The following is a 26692-nucleotide window of genomic DNA, read 5'->3' as shown; positions in this document are numbered from 1 at the left end:
AGCCACCCCACAAATTACAAGTTGCACTTTGATTAGTGAGTGGAGTTGTTAAATATGCTTCGTGTACATGTGTAGCAGGATCTGTTGGTTTTTGCAATCATGTGCTTGCTCTTATGAAGAAACTCTGTAAGTTCAGCTTGTATTGTATACGTCCCAGAATTGAGGATCAGATGTGATCCTCTCTATACTCATGCCTTTGTTAGTATAGATAACAAAGTCACACCAACTTGCTCCTGTAATACCTAGTTGACCCTGTATCTGAAAGTAGTACTGGTGCCCCCTTTTTAGCCTCGGCTTTCCATTTACATTTTCTGCATAAAAAGTTTCATTGGCACATGCTTCTAAAGGACTCACATTTGAACACTGAAACTGGGTTTTTTGTTGAAAACATATATTTTTCATATTCTCTTAAGGCTACAGGCTCATAGGTTTTCCCATGTGCAGTTTGTTTGGCAGTGAATGGTTTGGGATGAAGCAGATTATTTACTAGAGTGTTATGATTCCTTTGCCTTTTTACAATTGTGTGGAAATTAGATGCTGTATACCGAAATTTCCTTTCAGCCTGCCATTCCTGTGAGGCTGCTTGTTCACTTGTTTTCTTCTCTACGGTATTAAGCTTTGCCTCATCAACAATCAAATGATCCAGGAGTGCTTCCTGGTTGCTGCTTAAATCATCTGGCTTTTCATACTGCTCAGATTGTTGCAAAGGGAATGGAGGATATACGGAAATAGAATTTTGTTCATCATTACAGTCCACTCTAGGCACTGAGTCAATATTACAGAAAACTTGAAAATTGGACTCTGTGAACTGTAACTGGCCGAACTTGCATATGAGCCACTTGGACATTTTCCAAATTTTGTTTCCTGTAAGTTGGTACCACCAATAGAAATTTAACAGTACTTTCCTCAGGCATCGCATCACTTTGAGCGAGTTGTTCTTGTCTCGCCTTTCGACGCGTGTATATCAGATTTTTATCGGGATCCACAACATCTTTATCACGACCAGACACAACATATTCAAGAACTCTTCAAAATGAAAAGTAGAAAAACTATTAATCATTACATTTTTGAAACATTTCATCGAGAAAAATAACTCCTAAATCTTTTGATCTCCATTTACAATTTCAAAAACTTTCACGCAATAAAAAAAAAAAAAAAAACGAACAACAGTAAAAACAATTCCAGTTTATCGTTGTTAATGCTCTATTTCCGGCCCCATCGATCCCTTCCGTAAATCACACTTCCTGTGTGGAGTCTATTGTTTTCCTATCAATCAATCAATCAAAAAAATTGAATTAATTTTTTCTTCAAGAGGTCATTATTTAGCGACCATACTGCAGTCAAAGAGCTAAAATGATCATGGGCATGAGATTGAAGCCGGCCCAAGAAAGAGAGGAACCTGGCGAATAGTCTTGCTTGTTTTGGTCTTCGAAGCCGCCATCTTGAAGGCTGTAGCCCAAATAAGAAACATTGAACAGGCGACAAAAAGGTATGTTCAAACAGTTGTGGTAAAATGTTTTTAAATGATGTAAGACTTTTCGTAGTAAATTAAAATATTACCATAAGCAGTTTCTAAATGGTTGATGTAGGACATTTTGCGGTAAATTAAAATATTACCATAGGCGGTTTTTAATGTTTACGCTGAAACGAGTTTTTGAAAAACAGAAGCAACAGTCCGCAAACTAGAAGATTTGTTGGACTTTGGCCAATTCTGATTCACCGAGCTTATGGGCCTAAATTTTTCCAACTGGAGAAGTCAATAAATATAAATATTACTCGTGATTACCTAGCGAGCAGTAAAAACGAACCGTGTGGCCGGGCGACATATTTATTTGATGTTTCGTCATGTTTCGACATTCAATGATCATTGCATGTTTGGACTTGTCGCACCGTTCCTCGATTGATTGAAATGTTACCCGAAGCGTTTCTTGATTTTGACTCTAAAGCAGGTTAAAACTGAAACAAGACAGTATTCGTAACTTCAGACTGATTTGATGGATTGTGGCTAATTTTGATCCCGCCGAGCTGAGGGCCTAAATTTCTCCTTCAGGAACAATCAATAACTGAACGAAATCTTTCTCGCAATTGCTATTCGCTTTAGTTGGCAAGGTTTTAAAACGAGCCAGATGGCAACATTATATTTATTTGATAGCTAACATCCTCAGAATTAAATGTGTGTCGCGAGGAGCCTCACTATTGCTGAATTATCTGTTTGCTAGTTCGCTTCAAGTGGTCAGAATCCTAGAATTTTTCCGCTGACGTTGTGACGTAAATTGAAAATTTAACAAGCAAGCAGGGAACATGAAATTGCTGTCTAGTCATACGTAGAAAACTTTGCACATAATATCTTTTGCTCTAAAAGGATGTGCTCTTAATATAGGATATTCTGAGCAGGATATTCCTTTATTCGTAGACACGCATTTCCGCTTTGGAATAGTTTTGAGGAATATCTGTCACAAGAAAAGTAACAATTGTGCTTATATCGTTCCAAATTAGACAGAATGAGGAAAGTGATGGTTGTTATGAAATGAAAGCTGCATGGTGGAGGAATTGGATTAGTACCAATCATGTACGTGATGGGAATAAAAATACTGAATTATTTAGTCATGGGGAGGAAAAATGGGTCTTGGTAGTGTTCAGGTTTTGTAGTTATGTCACAGGCGTAAGAACAATTCAATGATTCAGGGCATGTATCCCGTTTTTTATTCCTTCGTTACACCTTCAGAGAGTTACAAAGTAGAGTAAAATTTCATTTCGAAACTGTTTTTTTGCGTGATATTTCATGCATATCACATACGTCAATGTGTAATTAGGGGTTTTTCCCATGACCTTTCGCTTTTTATCGCAACATTGTAGTTCTCAGAAATGAATTATTCCGGGTAAGAAGGTCTTGAAGAAATTCAGTTCTTTTCGTAAGAAAGTTTTGTCTCTCTTTGTCTTTTTTTTTTTAATTTAAGCTAACGCTTTTTTTTCGTCAAATTATGTTATTCTCAGTGCTTAATGACCGGAACTGATAATCGATCCTCGTTGTTACGTTGCATTACAAATGTAAGAATTTATAGTTTTACCTGATGTTTACATGAACGGCAAACAGCAAAACACCTACGATTTCACTCACTTTTCCAAAAACCCTACAACAAATGTCTTTAGAAGAATAGCAACAATGATCTTGCCCATAACTAATGAAAAGTTACTCATTTTAAATGATAAACTGCTGAAAGGAAACGACAAGAAGTCTAACACTGATTATTTCAGTTTGCCATATGGTCACACATAACCTCTCCAATAACGCAACCGTCGTCAAAATGTCAACATGATAAGGGCATCATGGATCTATTTTGTCGATCTACACTCTTGAAGAACCAAGTGAGCTTTATTTCTCGATTGAAGGATGAACGTTGTTTAAACTTGAACTGTGCATTTGACGCGTGACATTCTATTAGCCTCGCTTTTCTTTTTGCTTTAGAACTTGAATATCAAGAATTAGCAAGGTTAGTAGATAATCGTGTTACCTGTCATGTGATCGTATTATACACTGAATACATAGATAGACATATGATTGGGTTTGATTTAAAAGTCTGGTTGTATTTTCTGATTCTCGCCATTATCAAATGGATAAGTACAAATTGAAATTAGAACACATATTTAGGTAGCGAAGCACAACAGTACAATTCCAATGTCCTTGCAATTACAGTGTTACACGTAACCAAAAGAAGTTTACAAATCAGCTGAAATAATAGCATAAATCAGGCATTATGACAATATCTCAGCGCCTGTTAACCTCGGAGAGCATAGATTAAACGCATATTTTTTTGTTTTTGTTTTTTTCAAAATCATATCCTCGACCTTGACCTTGATAATTCTGGATATCACAAAAACCTCATCCAGTAATTGTTTATTGTATGCCTGCTACGGAGGTATAGTCTAAATAATTATAGATATCTAATATCTTGTACTTTTATTTGCATACGCTTCTATCATTTTTCTTATTTATTCGTATGACTCTGGACTGTTAGGTTGGATTAACCATTCTAAGATAAAAACTAGAAAAAACAAACAAGCAAACGAAACCGACACAAAATGGGCAATTAAGACATTCATACGGAAACTGGGATCTAGTTGGAAAAGTTTTACAGTTTTGTGAATGGAGGTAATCTTTTGATTTGAACAATGTGGTAACTATAATTCGGTGCCATTTCAGAAAAGGATAAATCATTCCTTTTCTGTCTATTGCTAACAGAATCATTTTTCTTTTCAAATTTGGCTTGTTTTTAGGTTGAAATTTATAACAGAGAGAAGATGGAGTCGACCACGTCTGATGATTCTGATGAAGGTGAGTAACACTGGTTTTCGAGCCAGTAACAGCTTTAGGCTTAAGGTCTGGTTACAAATTTTAATCTTTTGGCCTTTTAATTTTTTTAAATTTATGGTTCAGAGACTGATTCGAGTCACGAAAGATAACGTGGTTACCGTTTTAATATTTGTTAAAGTCTTTATGCATAGCCCTATTATGGTTTATGTACACTCACCAGATTTGATTGAATAACTTGACTCTGTGACTTTGCTGACTATCAATTCCTTCCCTTTTAAATACGGTCAACATCCTTTCAATGAACTCATACGTGACAATTCAGCTTTCTTGTGTAGTAGTGTTCTCATAAAATCAGTAGGGGGCTCGGATGTATTTTTATACTCCATGGTAATTCCTCTTTTTCTTTCTTCCTTTTAGCACGTAAGAAGAAGAAGCAGGAAGGTAATTATCTGTGTTAATTAATTATAGAAATCTTCATTATCAGTTTAAAGTCTTCCAGGTAGCACACGAGAGCCGAGATTGTACACAGTCCATACGGATTATTTTTTCAGTTTTGTTTTATTTTCACTAATGGAATAAAAGAGGAAAGGTAACCATCCTGGCAATGGATCATAGAAATCCTCACAAGCACACAGCCTTATAAGCTTTGCAGTTAAAAAGAAACAAAGTACGAATGCATGGATTTATCTAGAAAGATAACGTAGTTACCGTTTTTCTATGTGTAAAAGTCTTAATGCATAGCTCTATTTCAGCCCGTAAGGAGGAGAGTGATGGTAATTATCTTTGCAAGTAAATTATATAAATCTTCATTATCGGCTCAAAGTCTTCCAAGTAGCACACGGAAGCAGAGATTGTACAAAGTCTGTGTGGATTATTTTTCCAATTTTGTGTTATTTTCACTGAGGGGGAAAAAGAGGGAAGTAAACCATCTGTGGCAATGGATTATAGAAATCTTCATAAGCACACAGCCTTACAAGCTGTGCACTAAACGAGTAACAAAAGTACGGATGGATTAATTCAGAAAGATAACGTAGTTACCGTTTTTTCTATTTGTTAAAGTCTTTATGCGTAGCTCTATTATGGTTTATGTCCGCTGACCAAGTTTGATTGAATAACTTGACTCTGGTGACTCTGCTGACTATTAATTCCTTCCCTTTTAAACATGATGTAAATCCGTTTTCAATGCTTTTACGTGACAATATATACGTTTTATACGCTTATAAGCTTATCAGTCTCACAAAATCAGCGGGGGCTCGGATGTATTTTCATACCCAATGGTAACTCTTAATTTTTTTTTTTTCAGACTTTTTGAAGAGATTGGAAGGTAATTATCTGTGTTTATAAATTATAGAAATCTTCATTATCGGCGCATTTAAATTGGAGTAAGTTAATAACAAAAATAGAAATTCTTTTGTTTGATTTTATAGGATGAGTTTGTTATGAACGAGAACTATAAGTAGAACAACTTTATCCTCTTCTTTCTAGTTGAAGTGCAATACATGAAAAAACAAAACAAAACAAAACTAAACTAAATAAACATACAAAACAAGAAAGCAAAGAAACAGAACACGTTTTTTTTTTTCTTGTCTTGAAAATTGGAAATCACTTCTCAGGCTCGTGAGAGGTTTGCGCCATACATGCGCACGCTTTTATTCCCACGATTAGGAGTATTTTGCTGTTTGTGCAGGATTTCCGCCTCTTAACAGCTTTTAAACGAATAGAGTAGCAATAAATTGAAAGATAAATTCGAAACTTTCCTGATAAGCTTTAAGCCGAATGCACTACGATAAAACATCTATTCTGTTGAAATGCCGTATTTTATCAGCTTACTTAGGAGCTAAAGGTCTTTTACAGCTGTTCGATGTGCAATATTCCCTTGGTAGACAATTCTAACTTTTTGTAGCGTGCATTACATGTAACGGAAATAAAATGCTGCGATCAGTGACTTAAGTCCCTCAGGGTTATGAAAACGGGATATTGATATGGTACAAGTTACTCCACCCACTTTCCCTCCCCCCCCTCCCCCACCTCTTTTAAGTGCTTATCCTTTTATGGATAGCCTCCATCCTTTTATGAGTATCTTTCCAATTTGTGATATGCGTTTACGAATTTGAAATCGAAGAAGTGACTATGTTGACTTTCTAAACTTGTGTTTATTTTCGGCTTACTTAGGAACTAGATCTCTAAAAACTTTTTGATCGTTAGTTATTTTGATTTTGAACTATTTAAACTTAATTTTTGAAGTGTAGTTTACGTGAAGTTACAAGTGATCAGTAGTTTTACCTTCAAATGTTACTGACTTGAAATACGCTCAGTGACTTAAGTCTCCCAGGCCTTTTAAAAAGTGAGCAGTGAAAGTGACTCACCATACCCCTCTCTGTCTTTGCATGCATGGCATCCGTGTGATTCGTACAATAACTTGGCTACCAGCTTTATTAGTTCCTTTCCTTTACACCTTGCCAGTCTGTATCTCTTCTAAGCGATGATTTAGCTCTCTTATCTAGGAGTGTTCTCGTAAACTCAGCACGGGCCTGAAAGAGCTTTCATGTCGCAATTTCTCGTTTTGTTTTCTTTTCAAAAATAACTGATTTTAAGATGATATGAAAGGTAATTACCTGTGCTAATAAATCATAGAAATCTTCATTGACACAAATTCTTCCAAGTAGCAAACTAAAGCCGGCATTGTTTATAATCGATATGGATCCAAATTGGATACCAACAACTCCAATTTTTTTGGATAATAATATATTTATTAAGTGAAAAGGGTAAAGCGTAGCTTATAAGAGGTGTAAAACGACCATGAAAACTAACCTGCCCATAGCCGTTTATTTGATTGATTTTTTTTTTTTTATGGGTGTATGCGCGGCTTTTACCTAATTTGATGTGCAAATATATTATGTTTCCTTTGAGGGTTTACCAGAAACGTCTGAGGAGGGGCTAACGCTCGAGTTATCGGCCTTTGAAACTCTTTACTGTGGCCAATTCGAAACATCAACTTAGTTGATTTAAAGGAAAACATACTTCTTTTATATCCTCTACCGACCCTGCACCACAATAATTTTTGGAAACTTGCCCCCCTTTACTTTAATGCTTAGTTCAGTTAATAAATGTATCCTCTAAGTATTACAGTGCTTTCAATAAGATTTAAATTACGTAGTTACCTCAATAAAGTACCCGCCGGAGGATGATGCGAAAAATGATTTCCTTCTGGTTGGCCCATTAGTCCCAATTAGAAAAAACTGACTTCAAACGAAGTTTTCGGTGTTAAACTTCAGCAAACAATCATTAAATGTTAGTCCCCTTTGTAAGAATTGTTTATCTGATCGTTTTATTTCTGATCAAAATCTTACACTGGCTGACATGAAAACCTGCTGCTTGAGCTTCACAAAAAGGTCCTCTGAAAGGACACTGAGTTACTGGTTACCGAAATTGAAGTCAGTATGTTTTCGGAAACGCAGACTCTTTTTTCCGCTTTTTGCTGGAAATGAGTGAAAGTAGTCCAAAAGACTCTTTAAGATCGCGAGGTGTTTTAGGTCTCACCTTGTGAGTTTGTTTGAAAGCTTCTAAAAAGTCACAGAAATCTCAAGAATGATGGTAACCATCCAAAATCGCATATTGCTAAACACTTTTAGCACACAGGCTCCAAAACAATTTAAGGTAATATCATATGCGTATCAAATTTCCAAGTGCATTTGTTAACAAACGTTCTCAAATTTTGATGCTACAATCCAAACCTTTGCTCTCCTGGCCAAGGAAGATTCTATTTTTTCCCTTCGTACATCACTTTTCGACTCACAGTTGCTTAATGTTTACGGAGTTTTCTGCTAGCAATTGGAAACAAACCTCTCAGTGTCCTGCCTCGAGGCGCAGAACACATTTTTTGTGATCCAAGTTTTTTTCCTTTTTTTTCACAGGGTGAAATTAGAGATATTTTTCAATTTTGTTTAATTTTCACAGCCTTACAAGCTGTTCACTAAACGAAAAACAAAAGTAGGGACGGTTTTATCTAGAAAGATAATGTAGTTACTGTTTGTCTTGTAAAAGTCTTTATGCATAGCCCTATTATGGCTTATGTACGCTCACCAAGTTTGATTTGATAAACTGACTCTTGTGACTCTGCTGACTATCAATTCCTCCTCGTTTAAACTTTTAAACATGGTCTACATCCGTTTAATAAGCTTATAGGTGATTCAGCGCTCATGTGTCGTAGGGTTCTCATAAAATCAGCGGCTGCTCGGATATATTTTTATACCCAATCGTAATTCCTCATCTGTTTTCCTTTTCATAGCAGGCTGGGAAGCGGTAAAGTAATTATCTGTGCTAATAACTTGTAGAAATCTTCATTATCGGCACAAAGTCTTCCCGGTAGCACACGAAAGCCGAGATTTTACACATTCCATATGGATTATTTTTTCAGTTTTGTTTTATTTTCACTGATGGAGTAAAAGAGGGAGGTAACCATCCTGGCAATGGATCATAGAAATCTTTATTATCACACGGTCTTACAAGCTGTGCACTAAACGAGAAACAAAAGTAGGGATGGTTTTATCTTGGAAGATAACGTAGTTAACGTTGCTCTATTTGTACAATGACCTCCCCATTTGTGTACGTTTGTCTCCGGCATGTGGCATAACAGCTTTTCCCATGTTCTCCCAACATCTCCCACGTGGTTTATTGCGGCGGTAAACAGTGACTTTTATGGGTAACCGGGTATACGCTTCACCTTTCCGTTACTTCCAATTTGTAAAAATTGGTAAAAAGTTAAATATTGACAGTTATCATAGATTAAGAGTTATCGCGGTTCCTTTCATGCCATGGTTCTTCCTCAGAGCTAGCTGTTTTAAAAGGGAAATGAAATTTCGCATAAGAATGTTGTTACATCTTTTTGATTGTGGAAGTTTTCAGCAGGACCATGGTAAATGAAAATTTACAATATATATTTTCCTGTATAACGTACGTATATTGTACTAAGAACTTAAAAATGTAAGAGTTGCTTTTTACCTGACTAGAAAAAATGCGGTTATTCCGAAATTAAGCGCTGTGCAATATCTCAGCGCCTGCAAAAGAGGCGCGTTTAGCTGGGTTAACTCGCGCCGGGGTAACTCTAAACGTTTTAAATCGTGTGTATGGATGTTTTTTCCAATTTTAATTGAAACAACTCAATGCCAACAATGGAAATTATTTTGTTCAAGATTATCTTCAACAAAATAAGGATGGGTTTTTTGAGAACGAGAACTACAAGTGTCTAACAATTATAATTTTCTTTCCATTTCAGAGTTGCTGAATTTATCTCCAGGTAAGTTATCTATTACCGTTTAAATAGTTTTAATCTTAAAGTTTTTCACTATTCACACTGTGCATTACACGGTGGATATGTCTGTTTGCTTTAGGTAGAGCAAATATACTCGATCAGTAGGATATTCACTTTCATTTTCTTGATTGTCTTTTAACAAATTTTGTTTAATGTTACTTATTTAAGCATCTTAGTGTAATTTTATCAGACAGCGATAGATTGACAACAACAACAAAACAGGGTGGAAATAACGAGTGTATGCGCGGTTTTTATGGATGGTTGTATGTGCGATTTTTCCTAATTAAATGTGCAATTTTTCTTATGTTTGAGGGTTTACCGGAAACGTCTGAGGAGGGCCTAACGCTCGAGTTGTCGGTCTTTGAATCTCTTTACGGTGGCCAATTCGAATTATCAACAAAGTTGACTAAAAGGAAATTATTTTGTTATACTGAAGCACCATAGTAGTTTTCAGAAATTTGCTCCTCTTTACTTTGACGTTTAGTTCAGTTAATAAATATTGCCTCTAAGTAACAGTGCTTTCAATAAGATTTGAAGTGCGTGGCTGCCTCGCTAAAGCACCCGACGGAGAATAACATGAAAAACAATTTCCCTCTCGTTGGCCCATAAGCTCCACAAGTTTTATTTAATGGGAAAACCACAGGATTATCCTATTATTCTCGTCTACAGAAGTGTGCATTATTACTGATGCATTCTAAAAAGTCACTTGCTCATGTTTTGGCTAACCAGTAACCATAAGAACACGTTCTTCTTCGCTTTCTACGGCAACTGCAGGTTTTTTTGTTTTATAAATTAACAGTACGTTAGACCCCAAAGTGTTCAATGGCTGTCTTTGTTTCTGTCTTTGAAGTCCTCGGTCAGGCGTTTCATAAAAACTTAACATCTGTGCAAAAAAATTCCGAATTTGATTTACGTGACGTCTTATGACGCGATATTTTAACAGTTTTGAGTTTCAAGTTTGTTTTCTCACTAGAAGTCGAGAAGAACTGCTGGTGTTTTACGTGTCCAAAATTATTTGATGTCTGAGGCTAGCACAAAATTACCAGTGAAAATTATTTTAAGTAATCGACAATGTGTACTCCTTCTTCACGCATGATGAATTTACGTAAAACATTCAAAACGTGCAGAGCATACAGAAACAGGAAAATTCCGGAGAAAGAAAAAATCTAAAAATCAAAGACCACGGAATTTGAAAAATAAAGGTAACTACTCCAATATTGAATTGACGATAATTTTCTGTGTTGCTGATTTCTCATTCGACTTGAACGTGTCAAAGTCCGGTGAAGTATACCCAGCGATTCACAAATTCGGGTGCCGGGTCTTACTGCAGTAGTTAAACAGCCAATCAACGAATGCAGTAGCAGTAGATTGAAAGATTAATTGGAAACTTTCAAGAAGAGAACTTACCCAAGTGCTATGAGAAAAAGATTCTAATTCAATTGAAATCCAGGAAATGAGTATACTTTCCGCTTCCTGTAGTTTTTTCAGTTCTAAGAGATGCATTATTCCGGGTGAGCAGTTCTTGAAGAAATTTCATTTCATATGAAAGTTATTTCCGGCCATTTTATTTTCTTTTTTTTATGAAAGCTAATGATATTTTTTCGTCAAATTTTGTTATTCTTAGTGCGCAATTACCGGAACTGATCCTCGTTACGTTGCATCACACTGAATGCAGGAGTTTGTAGTTTAACCCTGGTGTTTACATCAACAGGAAACGGCAAAACACTTCCGATTTCACTCACCTACCCAAAAGACCAACTAAAGACGTCTTCAGAAGAGTGATCAATGTCCTTGCACACGACTAGTGATAATTTTGTCATTTTAAAACATAAACGGCTGAAAGGAAATTGCGAGAAGTCTGACACTGGTCATATTCATTTGCCATATGCTCATACGTAACTTTTCCAAAGCGCAACAGTCGTCAAAATATAAGTAAGTTATATAATGATAAGGTCATTGGATTATTTTGTTGATCTACACTCTTAAAGCACCTAGTAAGCTTTACTTCTCGATTGAAGGTTGAACGCTCTAGTGATAGCGCCGCGAGGAAAATTTAAATTTGATATGTTTGGACTAGAACTGTGCATTGGATGCGGAACAGTCGATGGGCCCCGCTTCTGTTTTTCCTTTTGAATATTAAGAATTGGCAAGTTTAGAAATAAGTCCTGTTTCTTGTGATGTGATCGTATCATACACTGAATGCATGTACTAGACATATGATGGAGTTTGAATTAAAAGTCTCGTTGTATCTTATTTTCGCCATTATCAAGTGGATAAGTATAAAATGGAATTTAGAACATAAACTTAGGTAGTAAAGCACTGTAAGAATTTACTAAAAAGCACAGAAAGTACGATTTGCTTTTTCTCATGCAAAGCACCTGGTCATTTGCAGCTTGCATAGTGATATAAGTTCTTTAAAGGACACACAACACCTAGAAGCTGCCTGAACAGTTATAAATGGTGGACAATTTGCTGAATATAGGAAATGGAGAAGTGCAGAATATCCAAGATTGAAAGCATTGGAAACAAGGCATCATCCCCCACCCACTAGGGGGTGAGAAAAGAACATGAAAGGCATCGGTCATTCGGGTGATAAAACCACTTTTATGTCGCAGCTACAACGTGATTTCATTATATGCTATGTAACTGAAATTTGTCATGTAACTTGGTTGCAAGCCCTCTCTGCTGTGAATTACACCACATGCGAGTCCCTCTTTACTTGCGCAGTCAGTTGGGCGTTCCAGATAAAACCGGTGGCGTCTCGTGAACCCTAGAAAGCGACGTAAACTTTCTGGAGTTCGTGCATCGCTGGGAGACATCTGTTTTTTCTTCTCACGGATTTCTATTGACCTTTTTAAAATTGACGCTCATTGGATCGCTTTCTGGTTAAACTTTTTGGAACACGGCAAATAAACGCATGGACTAGAAGTGTAATAAACGGGAAATTACAACACCTGTTGAAGAGCATGGGGCGGAAGGTAGCTAGGAAAAGAAAATTCAGTGAACTTAAAAGACTTTGTGTTTTTACTTTCTAACTCGCGGAATTGGTCTCCAACAACTTGAAGTAACTGGGGATTTGGTAGGCCAACATGATTACATTGATTATATGCCTGCAATGAAGGTTTAGTCTAAATAACTATAGATATCTAATTGATTCAGATGATTGTGATTAACATAGGTTTTCGAGCAAGTAAGAGCTTTTGGCTAAAGGTCTGGTGACAACTTTTAATTATTTTGGTTGGGTAGATTTTTTTTAAAGTTTATGGTTTAGAGACTGATTTGAGTGATCTAGCGGCAAAGAAACTCGTGCACTAGCCGTAAAGTAAACTGGAAATCTGAATACCATCAAAGAGCACGAAGCTGAGTGGAACTTTAAAACAAATAAAAATCATAATAACTTGAAGGCGTTTATTTACAGTTTTTATGGTTTTATTATTTATTCACTTAATATAGTACCTTGTAACATAAAAATGATCAAAAGCGCTTTACATGAATTTAAAAATATATATAAATACACAGTAACAATGATGAATTGTAAGAAATATTTATAAAACCTCATGCTAAATAATTATACATAATTGACTATCCCCGAGAAAAGCTAAGCTAAATTAAAAGATGTGTCTTAAGTTTTTTCTTAAAAATGCTGAGTGATGTTATTTCCCGAACATTTTCTGGAAGGCTGAGTTCCACATTGTGGGAGAAGAAGCATAAAATGAACGAGCTCCTAATGTAGACAACATGCGCCCCCTGGGACGGTCCAAAATTAATGAAGAATTCGATCAATGGAATAAACAGAACACTACTTAATGGACATTAAGTTATTAATGTAGCTAGGTGAAATCATTAAGAAATCTTTGCTTCAAATAATTACGATTTGCTCCTTTAGCGCCAAGGGTTTAAAAAGAACCGTACTGTAGCTTGGTATACTGAATTCTTAGTGAGAAGCTATAAATTGAATCCCAGTGACTGAGAGAGAAATCTTGCTACATTACTCATGCCAGAATGGAGTGGTGTAAATTGAATTCCGCAAATGACTAAGCTATTCCATCTCAACTGATCCGTTTAAAGCGTTACCTTCTCTAACGGTTTCTAGCGCTAGGTATTTCGAACGTCTTGGCGCTTTATTTTCACGTTGTATATATCTGTTTTTTGTTTTCCTGAGGTAAATAAATTTGATGATGGACATGTCAGATCTCACAACCTTACGTTGAATCGTGTATTAAATATGATTGGTTAACGGCAACTCTTCATCGCTTGAGAGAGACAACAGCGGCAAAAATCGTTTACCTTTTTTCTTCGCTTTTTCTCTTTTTTTCACACATAAAATTTCATATTATCTGTTTAAGTTAAGGGGGGGAGGGTGGGCAATGGCGGTTGACTTCTCAGAGTTAGAAGTAACACAAAGATAATAGGTGTAGTTGTTAATGAGAATTATTTTCAATTTTTGCACTTTTTTTCACACCTAGGTTTCGAGAACATAGATTTATTTCAGGTGTCTTCCAAATTTTATTTGCTCGAGCCTTTCATCTCCAGTGTATAGCAGCTCAAGGAACCATTTCAACAATTTTCAATTATTTATTTCATTTTTTTAGAGTACGTTCAATTACGTAAGACTGATTTACGCACTCTAGTATAGATGTATAACAGACCTTGAGCTGTTGTATTTCTTTTTTCATTCCATGCAACCGTAGATCTACGGCATCGTTCAGGAATGTGGATAATTTTCTATTTCCTTTACATTCCCAGACGACACCGTAGATCGGAACCATCGTATTTGTTTATGTTAACTTTTATTTATGTATACAATACATTCTTGGGGTTGGGGAAATACTTTTGTTTTTTAGGTAAATTAGTCTCTTGCATAGCAACACCAAGGGGTTCAGTGGTTGGAAAAAATTATGTACGTTATTGACATCAGATCTGTAGGTTCTCTATATCATTTCATTAAGTGACTTAGATGATTTTGCAAACCTTGTTGTAATTAGCCATTTTTTTTTTTCATTTCAGAGGAGAGGAACAAGCGGCTGGAAGGTAATTTATTAGTTGCCTATGATAATGGATCTTAGTAACTTTTGTTTTGAGGGTTTCATTATTCACCCTATGCACTACACATTGGATATGTATGTTTGATAATAGCAAATATACTCAATGAAACATTGAGTTTCAATTCCTTTATTTTCTAATACCACATTACATTGACCCAAACTGATATAAGCATCGTATGATGAATTTACAACGATAGCAACAACAAAAAGAAAACACATCGGAATTACGTAGCTTAATGGTTGGAAATAAGCTGAATCCTTCCCCAGCTGCAGCGAGTGCTTCTCTCTAATACTCTCCATAGACAGAACTTAACTGATTAGGCTTTAACGGCTGATATCTGTGGGATCCAACGAGCAATTTACTGTCAAATGTTATTCGATGACAGTCACGGGAAATAATTCTGAGGCTGATTAAATAGTATTGTCAGTGCAATTAGGTCGTTTATTAACTTCAGCAGAGTCTGGCTTAAAAGTAAACTAAATTCTTCCTGCACGACTTCAACTTTTCAGCACGACTTCAACTTTCCTGCACGACTTCAACTATCTAGCACGACTGAAAAATTCCGGCACAGCTTTAACTTTCTGGCACGACTTTAACATTCCGGTGTCTTAGCGGACTTGTACCCGTCTTAGATTCGGACATCGCAGTCCAAACCTGCCGGCGGCTATGGACCCCCGGTCTAAATTCGGTAACGGATATGGACCTCCGCCGGTCCAAATCCGCTGGTGGATTCGGACCCCCCTCCGCGCATTTGGACCACCTAACAAAACTGAGTGAAACATAATCCTTAATGTACTAGTAGAAATAGTAATACTTTCCGTTCCAGTAGATACTAAAATATGTCTTTCATTCAAAACATGCGTATTGATGTTATCTGGTTCTCAGCATCCCGTCACAACTAGGGGTTTTTGTTAACCTGCGCGAAAGCGCTAAACTCTGGAATAAAAACGAACTGTGAAACTTGATAGCGTTTGATTTTCTGTTATTCTTTTGAAAAAGATGTGAAGCATGAAATGATAAATATGCTAACATTGAATGTCAACCGCGTGAAAGCTTTAATTATTTTCACTTCAGCGGAATCCCGATTGCTCGGGTCCTCGATTGGTCGTCACTCTTGATAACTCGAACCAAAAGTTGTTCCCCTGCCCCCAGTAAACCCAATACTCCAACTGATTTTCGTTTGCCATGCCATGGAGGCTCGAAAAATCGGGATTCCACATCGGAATTCTGTTACTCCACCTACTACTGTTACATTAAGACTTTTTCTACGATTCGTAAGCCGAGAATGCACACTAATTATTATTAGTATTACCTGATGTTTCCTAGTGATTAAAAATAAGTTAAACTAACGGTCCTTTTAGGTTTTTTTGTCTAGTTAGCGTTCGGTCGAGTCGATTTATAATAACCTAAAATAGATACTAGACACTAAGTTACCACTTGCATTGTTACAATTGCAGTTACAATTACATTGTTTTATGTTATTTTCTTTTTCTCGACCATGTGTCAAATAGATTCTTTTCTCTCTTAAGCCCAGCACGGAATATAATACAGTGCCGTTAAATTTAGTTATTATTTACCTACTGATATGAAAGAGCACATAGGTGATTTTTTCGTCTCTAAACAGTCTAAGCTCAGGTTGTGAGAAACTTGGAATCGAGCGCTTTTCGCCAAAAGTATGTACCGCAGGTCATTGCTATGTAAATACTTAGTGGGAAACTTTGAAAAAAGGTTTTCTCTTGGCTCAAAGCGTAAAAATCACATTTATTAGAGCGCTTGGTCTGGTATTTCTTTTTAACGGAAAAAAGCCGTAGGCACCAAAAGCCAGTCAGCAAACTAAGTTATCAATACTGCCTTTCACCCTTGTAAAATTATCGGTATGAAGTGATAAATATTTACTAGACACTAAGTCGCTTGAGGCGCTAATTAATCGTTTTTGTGGAGAAAAGTTCAGGTGCGTGGAACAAGTTATCGGCACTGAGTAATTTATGTTATCGTTACTGTGTGCTCCACAACTGAATTCAATTGCTGCAAAAGGTTTCATTCTACTTTATCATTAGGGCCTGTTTACATAGAGGTGGAGGACCCTTGGTAGGTGAGGTAACCCACTTAGGTGGGGTAACCCGCCTGTCCATATAATTTCTTATATTATCTTGATCACGTTTACATGACAGGTGGGGTGACCCGCCTAGGCGGGTTTCCCGGTCTGCCAGGTAGAGTAACCCGGTCAGCCGGGGTGACAATTTACCATGTAAATGTCTCAAGGTGGGGTAACCCAAGGTGGGGTCACGTTCATAGCAAAAAGCTCAAAAGCGAAACATGCATGTTTTAAAAACTTTGGACATTTCTTAGCTGTTTCATGGCAGAAATCACCAGAAACTGCAAAGGATACACAAGGAGTGTAAAATGTTCACATTTCGGAATATTTAGCGCTGTAAATCGACAATATTTTGTTTCCCAAACTATTCCGTATAACGTATTAGGTCAACGGGTTCTCGCGTAACCTAACACCGCGTAACACAACGCGTGACGCTTTCATGAATAAATAGATATGTACCCGAGAATTAATCTTTCATCTTTCTCGAGATGTGAGCTTGGGACGCCTCTGCTCAAACTCCTTAATTTCAAGCGCAACAACAACCTCAAGAAACCTCACATCAGCAACCCGAGGTTGTAAGATTGTATGTAAACGCGTTTTTTTTCTTTTCGACCACGGCTAGGCGGGTTACCTCACCTACCTGGTGTCCCCCACCCTCCGTGTAAACAGGCCCTTACTCTCGTGATTCCTTCCGTCAGCGATGGCCGAAACGAAAGCTTACAAAGAATTTTTTTTCACTATCTCCGCCATAACGAGCATTCAATCGATTTTTTGAAAGATCAGGGAAGAGATTTACGCAGGAAAGCCCAAAAATTCGTTCTTGAAGATGGTGCGCTGTTTTTTATTGGTCAGAAAAATGGTCAGCCTGAAAGATGGGTTCACAGCCGAGACGAGCAGCAGCAAATACTGAAAGCTTGTCACTCTGACAAACTTGCTGGTCACTTCGGCCGTGACAAGACGAGAGAAAAGGTTTGTACTTAATTCAGTGATGCTTCTCTTGAACTTTAAAATTGTGGTTACAATTTAGTTGATTACTCTTAACTTTTGTGTTCCTGTTCTTTTTCCAGGTTACATCTCGTTACTATTGGGTTCGATTGTTGGAGGACTGAAATTTTCAAGCGTTGCGACCTTTGCCAGCGTACTTCAAAGCCTCGAAAAGACTGCCTAGCTATGCCTGATTAAAGTAAAGGAGACTGTGTGACATCGTATTGGTATCGAGCTGGTAGGACCTCTGCCCGAAACGTTCCGTGGCAATAAGTACTTGATCACCTGAACTTGCTATTTCAGCAAGTGGCCAGAGGCAGCTCCTCTTTAAGGGAAATCGGCTGAAGGTATATAATATCCGAAATTAATTGTAGAGTAGCGAGCTTTAAGGATATTTAGCACATGTTATTATATAATTATTTAGCACGTTAATTGTCAATCTATCAAGGACAGTAATTCAACATGCTCTTTTTTGAATAGGCGCGCAAAATAATCCTTCTGATGGAAATTCAGTTAGATGATTTTCCTTGCATGTAGCCTGTCACAAATATCAAAAATTTGCAACAATTTTGACGAAGCCAAAACTATTTTATTTGGAAAATGTAGCAAAGTTACTAGATATTGATAGCTTTTTTTTTTAATGCTTGCTTGAGTCAAGTTCAAGCTTGGTTTAAACTTGACTTGCTCTACTAGACAAATATTTATCGGTCCTCTAGATGTGGCGGATTTCCTGTACAACCTGATCACCAGATACGGAGTGGCGAAAATTGTCATGTCCTACCAGGGCCATGAATTCGTCAACAGGGTCAACGAGGAGCTGTTTAAGTTGTGTGGCACGGACCACAGGATCAGTGCGGTGTACCACCCGCATGGTCTTGATGAAATAATGAATCAGACGCTAACGAGAGCCCTAATGTACTTCGTGAACGACAACCAAGATGACTGGGGTGTGTATTGAAGGCCTAAATGTAATAACTCTCCTAAAAGTAATAAAGTCCTAGATGTAATAAGCCTTCGATGTAATCGTTTCACTGCGCCAGTGCATTGTTGTTATAGCGGACATCCACATTGAGATGTTAAAGTGACAGCTGTTGCACCAAAGAATCCTAAGACCAATATTGATGGCATATTGCAGGCTTGCTGATATCAATCAGCGTCTTTTTGTTTGCTAACGACAAAGGTTGAGAAGCATTTGGTACAAATCCTTATACTGATGTGCTTTTGGCATCAAATTGACAAACGTAAAAACAATTAGAACGCTGACCAATAGCTCTCTTTATATCATTGGTTCAGACTCTTTAATTAGTGCAACAGATTTTGACGATATTCTCGTATGATCAGTGCTGAAGTTTACACTTCATGAACCGAATTGTAAGGAAAAGGAAGTGCACTGACCTATACCTTAGACAAATTCCGGGCTCGGAAGCGCGTTTTTTGCACTGTCTTCCCTTGCCAGATTTGTATGGGTCTGCATGAAATATATTCATCTGTGCTATTGACCAAGCGTGAGATCAAAATGGCTGGATATTGGCCGAGTTCTTTTTTTTATTTTTTGACCGAACAAGCTTGGTCGAGAGAGTTTATATTCTCTTAGCTTAATCAATAAAGGATCCATTGTACAGAAAAAGATTTCGCTTTAATAAGAATCAAGAATGACTTATTTCGAGAGCCGAGAGTGAAAGCTGACTGTGTTTTTAGCACAATAAACCTAGGAGGGTCGTTTAATATTTTCTATGTATATGTCGACATCGTCCAAAAGTTACGAACTTTGTAAGTTTTCTTGCGCGGGATCAATGCAAGCAATCCCGAGCGGGCAAGATAGGCCTATCGGTGATCGGCAACTTGTTCCAAGCTCACATATCATTCGCCTTGGTTGTCAGCAAAATGTCCAGGGTACACGGTAGCTGCTGAAACACTTGCTGACGGATTGAACGCATGCTGCCCACCAACTCTTAGAGAGGAAACTATTTGGATGTCGATTTTATACAAGTTTGCTGCTGCATACAGCGTAATCTGATCCCCATAGGTCCCATCGCGCGCCATATGAGTTATATAGTCAGCAAGCGACCTCATCATTTGCCAAATGCCCCAAAAGAGGGAAGCCATTGCTATCGAACGGATTACTTTTTAAGTACTCTACTATTTCTTTCCTCATGGTTTCAGGAGATCTTAAAATGCCCATTCTCTTTGCCTGGTGCAGTAGTGCAGCAAATTGGCAATCGCCACCTCCAGGAGGATTGTAATTCTTAGTTGGGCGAACCCTCCCTGCACTAGGAAGGATTTCGTCTCGTAATGTGCTCTCTCTGAAGGCGTTACAATTTCGTGCAAAGTATATTTCAAATGGTGTTTTGTAAGCTATCACCTCCTTGGGGTTGTTATTTAGAATTCTCTGATAAAGAAGGAGCTGTTTCGCCCTCTTTACACCGTCCTGACCTATCTTTTGAAGATCATATCCTTTTCTGCTCATATCCATAAAATCTATTTGGTGCCTGACATGAACGTCTCTGGCTCTGATGGGTGTCAGTTTGGCCTTATTAAGAAACTTAGCATTTCGGCGATGATTACTTTTGTCTATGTTTAGAATAGTTCGTATTTCAGCTCGACTTACTCCTAAAAATTTGCTGCGCAAACCTTTGTGTTTCTGCCAGCTTTTTTGAAACTGGAAAGTTATGCTCTTTACGCGCATGTCATTCTCATAGTGCCGATTCAGTAGAAGAAAAGTCCGTTTCAGAGTCAGTTCGTGTTACTTTATCTAATGTCTGATCGTTAAGCAAATCAGTGCATCGAGCAATCCCTGTTTCCTTACTTTTTTTTTTTAAATTGTTCCAATTATGTTCTCTTGGGGAGAAATATTATTTTTTTTCATATACTCATGAAGATATTCGAGAATTTGAAAGTAATAATTCTCTAAGGGCCCGAATTGGGAAACAAAATGTGCATGGTAACAAGGTCTAATTCAGGCATGGAAGAAATGTATATCTGAGCCTGCAAATTGTCCGACCTACAAGTCAGCAGACTCCCTTGTCCAAGTTTGTAACTTGGTTTATGACTTGTTAACTCCATCACTAATCACGCACGAATAACGTTATCAATTTTTTCCAAAATTTATTGTACTTTAGAGTCTGAGTCAGTGATATATGGAGAGGTTTTGGTCAGCGTACTTGTTGTTTTGCCAGCTGTCATTTTATTCCATTTGTTCATCATTATAACGGTTTACAGCCAATGCCTCTCGACTAATAGCAAATAAAAAGATGCTGATTGACATCAGCGAGCCCGTAATGTGACATGTATATTGGTTCGCGGATTTTTTGGCGCAATAACTGTCACTTCAACGTCTCAATGCAGATGTCCGCTATAACAACAATGCACTGAAGGAGTTCTATGATTGCATTGGAGGCTTATTACATTTAGGACTAAATGTTATTACATTTAGGACTTTATTACATTTAGGACAGTTATTACATTTAGGTCTACAACAATGTGCACATCAAGTCCATTCTGTTCGCCTATCGAACCAATAACAATGACTCCACCAAATTCACACCGTTCGAGTTGATGTTTGGCCGTGCACCCGTTCTACTCATCGAGAAGGAAATCAGGTCAAAGCCTAGCAGTACTGACTCACTCTCTGACAAAATCGGAGATGCAACTGCTAATTTAATGAGAAAGTTCGTGTAATGATGAACATTCGAGACCAGGTGAGGGTTCAGGCAATAACGAACATTGAAAAAGCACAAGAACGGCAAAAGAAGTCATAGGATGCAAAGTAGCAACCACTAAGATTCAAGGAGGGCGACATTGTGTTGCTGAGAAACTTATGGAACGAGGCAAGAAAAGGAGGCAAACTGGAGCGGGCGTGGTCAGGTCCTTATACCATCAGCAAGGTGTTACCAAAGGGTCTCTACAATCTCAAAAAAAAAAAAAGACGGTACTGAGCTGAAAACATCATTTGACAGCTCAAGACTAAAGATCTACTATCATTCGGTACAGTCACACCCAAACACGAACACTTAGGTAGAGATGCCTTTGAAATCTAGTGCAGATAAAGAGGACAAAAACACTTCGACAAAACTTACCAAGTCTGTTATAATTAAAGTTTATGTCCTTGAAAAAGATCGTAATACCATCCTAAGCAACGGTCGCCTTGACGACAACTTTATAAATGAATCACAAAACATTTTAAAGAAGCAATTTCCGAGCATTGGTGGCTGGAAAGATACGCTGCTCTGTCAAACATCGTTTTCTGCTGTTTCTGAAGAATCTGTCCAAATCATCACACTAAGAAAAATAGTTGGATTTTTTCAACATTGATCAACGAACATTTGCGGGTTTACGACAGTTCGCCCAGCGAGGAATGGTTGGACTTGAGCTGCGAGGTACTTAAGACTGCCCCGGAGGGCGAGTGGCTCTGCACTGTCTGCTGACCGCCAGACTCTAAACGACTTCGTAATTGTTAAAGTGTTATTTCGGATCCCTCAACAGTTAATAATCATTAAAATTTGAAAATAAAATTGAGTTCGATGTGGTAGTCTCCACTACTGTTAAGACATAGACGTTGATGTTGATTTGCATTTGAAAATAAGCTGAGAGTTCCAATAGTTCAGAATAGAAACATTTTTATTTATCATACGCTTTACGAACGACTTGTAGTAAGAGCAGCTACTTCGTTCTTGTTCAGTAACTGTTTAATGCTATTTAATTAGAAAATCAGACTGAGTTATTCTCGTGACTGGACGCAACAGTCTCCACTATCGTTATGACGTTTTGTACCAATGTTGATTCGCATCAGAAGAAGCAAGGATTTATTACAACAATTTCAATAGTTCGAATGCTGTAGTTTGTTCGTATTTAATTCCTACGTATACGGTACGACTCGCTATAAGAAATTCGGCAGAAATGAAACAAAATGGCTGTTTTTCTTTATCTTTATTGAGGAATGTTGTTTTTTCACTGAAAAGAACATCGACAAAAAGCTTCCAAATACAATTAGTGACCAAATATGACACAAACGATGCTTAAAAGGAAAGTTTGGTAAGGGGTCCAAATGTTTAAGTCGTGCTCAAAAGTTGAAGTCGTGCCGGAACGTTAAAGTCGTGTTAAAGTTATAAACTCCATATTTTTTAATTAATTTTTTTTATTGTGTTAAACTGATCTAAGTATCTTAATATAAATGTGCGATTGGCCTTGAGCTATTGTAATTCTTTTTTAATTCTATGCTTTCGCATATCTATGGCATCGTTTAGGAAAGTAAATAATTTTCTATTTTCTTTCCATTTCCCAACGATACCGTAGATCGGCAAAAACTTGGAATAAGGGAGAAATACAGTTGCACAAGGCCTTAATTGAATCGTTACCTTGCCTGGTTTCTAAGGCCTGTCAATGTATACATAAATCACTGTTTCGCGGTTTGACCATGTGAGCTAGGATTGGTCTCGGGTTTCCCATTTACCTTGAAAACTTTTATTTTTGTTTTTGCAGCGAAGATAAGCGGCTGCTTTATCAGATATTTCTGCGAATAAATAACCCTTGTTTTTTGTTGTTTTTTCGTTGAATGTTATTTACGTGTAGAATGCACCATTGGAATTAGGAAAATACTTTCGTTTTCTTGGTGAATAAGACACCTCGCGGCAGTCAATGCTTGGGAAATATTATGCATCCTTCAGCCATCAGATCTGTAGGTTCTCTACATTGTTTCATTATTGGACTGAGATGATTTTGCAAACTTTATCGTAATTGTACATTTTTTTTTCATTCTAGAGCTGGCGAAAGGGATTGGAGGTAATTTATTAGTTACCTATGTTAATGAAACTTTTATTTTGACAGTGTCTCAATATTCACTCTTCGGAGTACACGTTGGATATTTATGCATGTTTGTTTCATTTTCTTTATTTTATCATTGCACATTCTATTGACTAAAACTGATTTAAGCATCGTATTATAGATTTACAACCATGACAATTAACAAAACACGTTGGAATAGCGCTGCTCAATGCTTAGAATTAAAGCTGAATCGTTCCCCGGCTGCAGGGTGTGCATCTCTATAAAGTAAACTGGAAATATCATCCAGTTTACTTCGTGCTCTTCGAATACAATCAAAGAGAACGAAGCTGAGTGCAAATTGAAAAAAAAAATCAGCTAAAGGTGTCTATTTAAAATGTATTTATGGTGTTTATGGGTAGTGACTAAATTGGAGTAAATCCATAACAACAATAGAAATTATTTTATTTGATACAATAGGATGAGCTTCTTAAGAACGAGAATAATAAGTCGAACAACTATACTTTACTCTCTTCTCTCTACTCTAAATGCAATACATATAATTTTCTCGTCAGTATTCATGTACAGTACTTTAACCCACCTTTCCTTCGCACCAGTTCTTTAGACGATGAATACTAAAACTCTATCCTTCCGGAGTGTACCAGCCTCAGTTGCAGACTGGTTCATCTAAAAGGTTTCTGTCCGTATCTCGGATTTCATCGTTGAAACCGCGTTTTTCAATGCGCCTTTTCAGCGTAGCTATGCTTTTGCTAATGCTGTGATATTTGACTAAAAGTTCAAGTAATTTATCATTAATAAATCACTTGTTCCAATAATCACGAATCGCTCTTTGAGCACGAACGGTTTCAAAAGAGAAGTACTGCAACTTGGTATACCGAATTCTAAGCAAGAAGCTGTAAATTGAACCCCTGTGACTGAGAGAGAAATCTCGCCGCATTACTCATGCCAGAATACAGTCTCGGAATTTTATACTTTACTGAAATTTACATATGGTCGTGACCCGTATTTTTCGGGAATACCGAAATACGGTAGTTAATTATAAGCAATTTCCTTCGCATCTCAGGAAAAAAAAATATTTTCCGTGTGACCGCAATGTTTCTCTTTGTACTGTACTCACTTTTGGTCTACGGAAGTTCAAGCAAAGAAACTTTTTTTTGGCTTCTTTGGTGGTCGAAACTGGCAAGACTTATCCTGGCATAGCTGCTTATTCCACTTTCCAAAATCGCAACCGACGAGGTCAATGCAAAGTGATACTGCCTCTCATTATAAAGCCGCACTTGGAAAAAACACAAAAACATATTTCATCACTCTGCCTAACAAATCTGTTCATGTTTAATGAAACAAAAGAAAGCAAAAACTAAATACAAGCATGATCTCTGTTTTGCTTTTGTGTTTATTGCAAATAAATCAGACCCTTTGGAGAAGCCATTCCATAAACTCGAGCTTCGTGTTTCATCAGGGTTTCTAAACACTCAAATACAATAAAAGCACTCGTCTCGCTGCCTCGTTCATTCATCGGTTTCCTCGTGTTTAGAAACCCTGATGAAGCAGTCACCTTTGTATATGAAGCATCAGTTTTGCTTTATAAAGGATGTTGATGAAAGCAATTAGTCATCACATCAGTCCATTTTTTCTCCACTAAATCAGACTCTGCGTAGCCATTAAAATTGACATCGATCTAGTTTGCTTAGTTTCCCTCAAATGTGATCGAAATTCATCTGAACTTTTCATCGCTAAGTCTTCAACCAATTTAATTGGAACGGTACCTCAAACTTATCGACGGTTATTTATATAGGTTTTTGAAGCGAAATAAGAAAGGTTTGGGAGGCAAGTGTCGAAAAGTTTTTGCGCGGAAGTTACCCTTAATTCTTACTTGAGATTTTTAGAGTTTTTCCGATTGAAAGCTTTTGATTTAAAAATCTTCAATTGGACGTTTTGTTGTACTGTTTCGGTGAGCATTCTTAGTTGTTTGTTTGTTTCTCGTCGCCGGTGCGACAGAATATAGGGCTTCTTTGAATATTCAGCAACACTTCACTTCAAGACATGTCATGATTTATTGAGAGTAAACCTTCATTTCTTTGAGAGACAAGAGCCAAACACTGTTTCCACAATCCCCCCTCTTTTAAACGTAAGTAATCAGTGAGGCTTTCTCATCCACGGGTATATTCTCATCAAAATCAAAAGGGAACTGAGATTATTTATATCTTACTTCGTAGTAATTCTCAGTTTGCTTGCCTTCCTCCGTCTGAAAAAAAAGTAAATGTAGTTGGCTGTGTTACTAAATCTCTGTAGTTCTCAAGTTAATTCCACATAGCCTTACAAGTTGCACACTCTACGCGAAGTATAAAAGGGAGAAAACAAACAAGAATGCATAAAGGAACAAGTAACAGATACTAGCCTGTTAACAGCAACTGTTTTGTTTTCTCTTGTTTTGGTATTAGAGGCTCGCATTTCGCTTTCACTTTAGACTATAATTTGAGAAGATAAAGAAAATTCGTGAGCAAGCGACTTCATAAGTAACAGGAACAGGGGCAACAGCGCTGCTTAATAAGACATTTCTGCGATAAATAATCCTTGTATTTGTTTCTGTTAACTTTTATTTATGTATTGAATGTATGTAAATGCGTTTTTTAAACTGAATACCAACAATTCAATTTTTTTTTGTAAGATTATATCTAGAATGAAAGTGAGAAGGGTAAATCGTGGCTTGTAAGAGATGTAAAATCGACCATGAAAACTAACATTCCCATAGCCATTTGTTTGATTGATTATTCTTTTGAGTGTATGCGCGGTTTTTACCTAATTTAATATGCAAATATTCATGTTTCTTTTGAGGGTTTACGGGAAACGTGTGAGGAGGGGCTGACGCTTGAGTTATCAGCCTTTGAAACTCGTTACGGTGACCAATTCGAAATATCAACTTATTTGATTAAAAGGAAAATGTATATATATATGTATCTTTATATCTTCCACCGACGAAGCACCACATTAGTTTTTGGAAACTTGCCCCTCTTTATTTTAACACTTAGTTCAGTTAATAAATATTGCCTCTAAGTATTACAGTGCTTTCAATGAGATATGGAGTACGGGGCTACCTTGGTAAAGCACCCGTCGGAGGATAATGTGAAAAACGATTTCTTTCTGGTTGGCCCATTGGTGCCAATGA

At 37.2% G+C, this 26692-nt stretch overlaps 1 protein-coding gene across 2 annotated transcripts in view; it reads left to right on the top strand.

Moving 5' to 3' along the window:
- The first annotated feature begins 1356 nt into the window (after positions 1-1356).
- LOC131793973 (uncharacterized) overlaps positions 1357-26692 on the top strand; it is a 43454-nt gene continuing 18118 nt past the window's right edge. Inside the window, exons 1-8 of one of the 2 annotated variants that reach the window (XM_066173689.1) lie at positions 1373-1489; positions 3467-3491; positions 4276-4333; positions 4730-4753; positions 5616-5636; positions 9588-9608; positions 14631-14654; positions 23506-23526. In XM_066173689.1, coding sequence (XP_066029786.1) covers positions 4300-4333; positions 4730-4753; positions 5616-5636; positions 9588-9608; positions 14631-14654; positions 23506-23526 — 145 coding nt within the window. In that variant the 5' untranslated portion in view covers positions 1373-1489; positions 3467-3491; positions 4276-4299. Of the gene's footprint in view, positions 1490-3466; positions 3492-4275; positions 4334-4729; positions 4754-5615; positions 5637-9587; positions 9609-14630; positions 14655-23505; positions 23527-26692 lie in introns of both variants that reach the window. The other variant, XM_066173688.1, reaches the window with a different exon arrangement.

The sequence above is a fragment of the Pocillopora verrucosa genome, chromosome 10, assembly GCF_036669915.1.
Source record: "Pocillopora verrucosa isolate sample1 chromosome 10, ASM3666991v2, whole genome shotgun sequence".
Taxonomy (NCBI): domain Eukaryota; kingdom Metazoa; phylum Cnidaria; class Anthozoa; order Scleractinia; family Pocilloporidae; genus Pocillopora; species Pocillopora verrucosa.
This window is presented reverse-complemented; position numbering and strand designations above follow the sequence as displayed.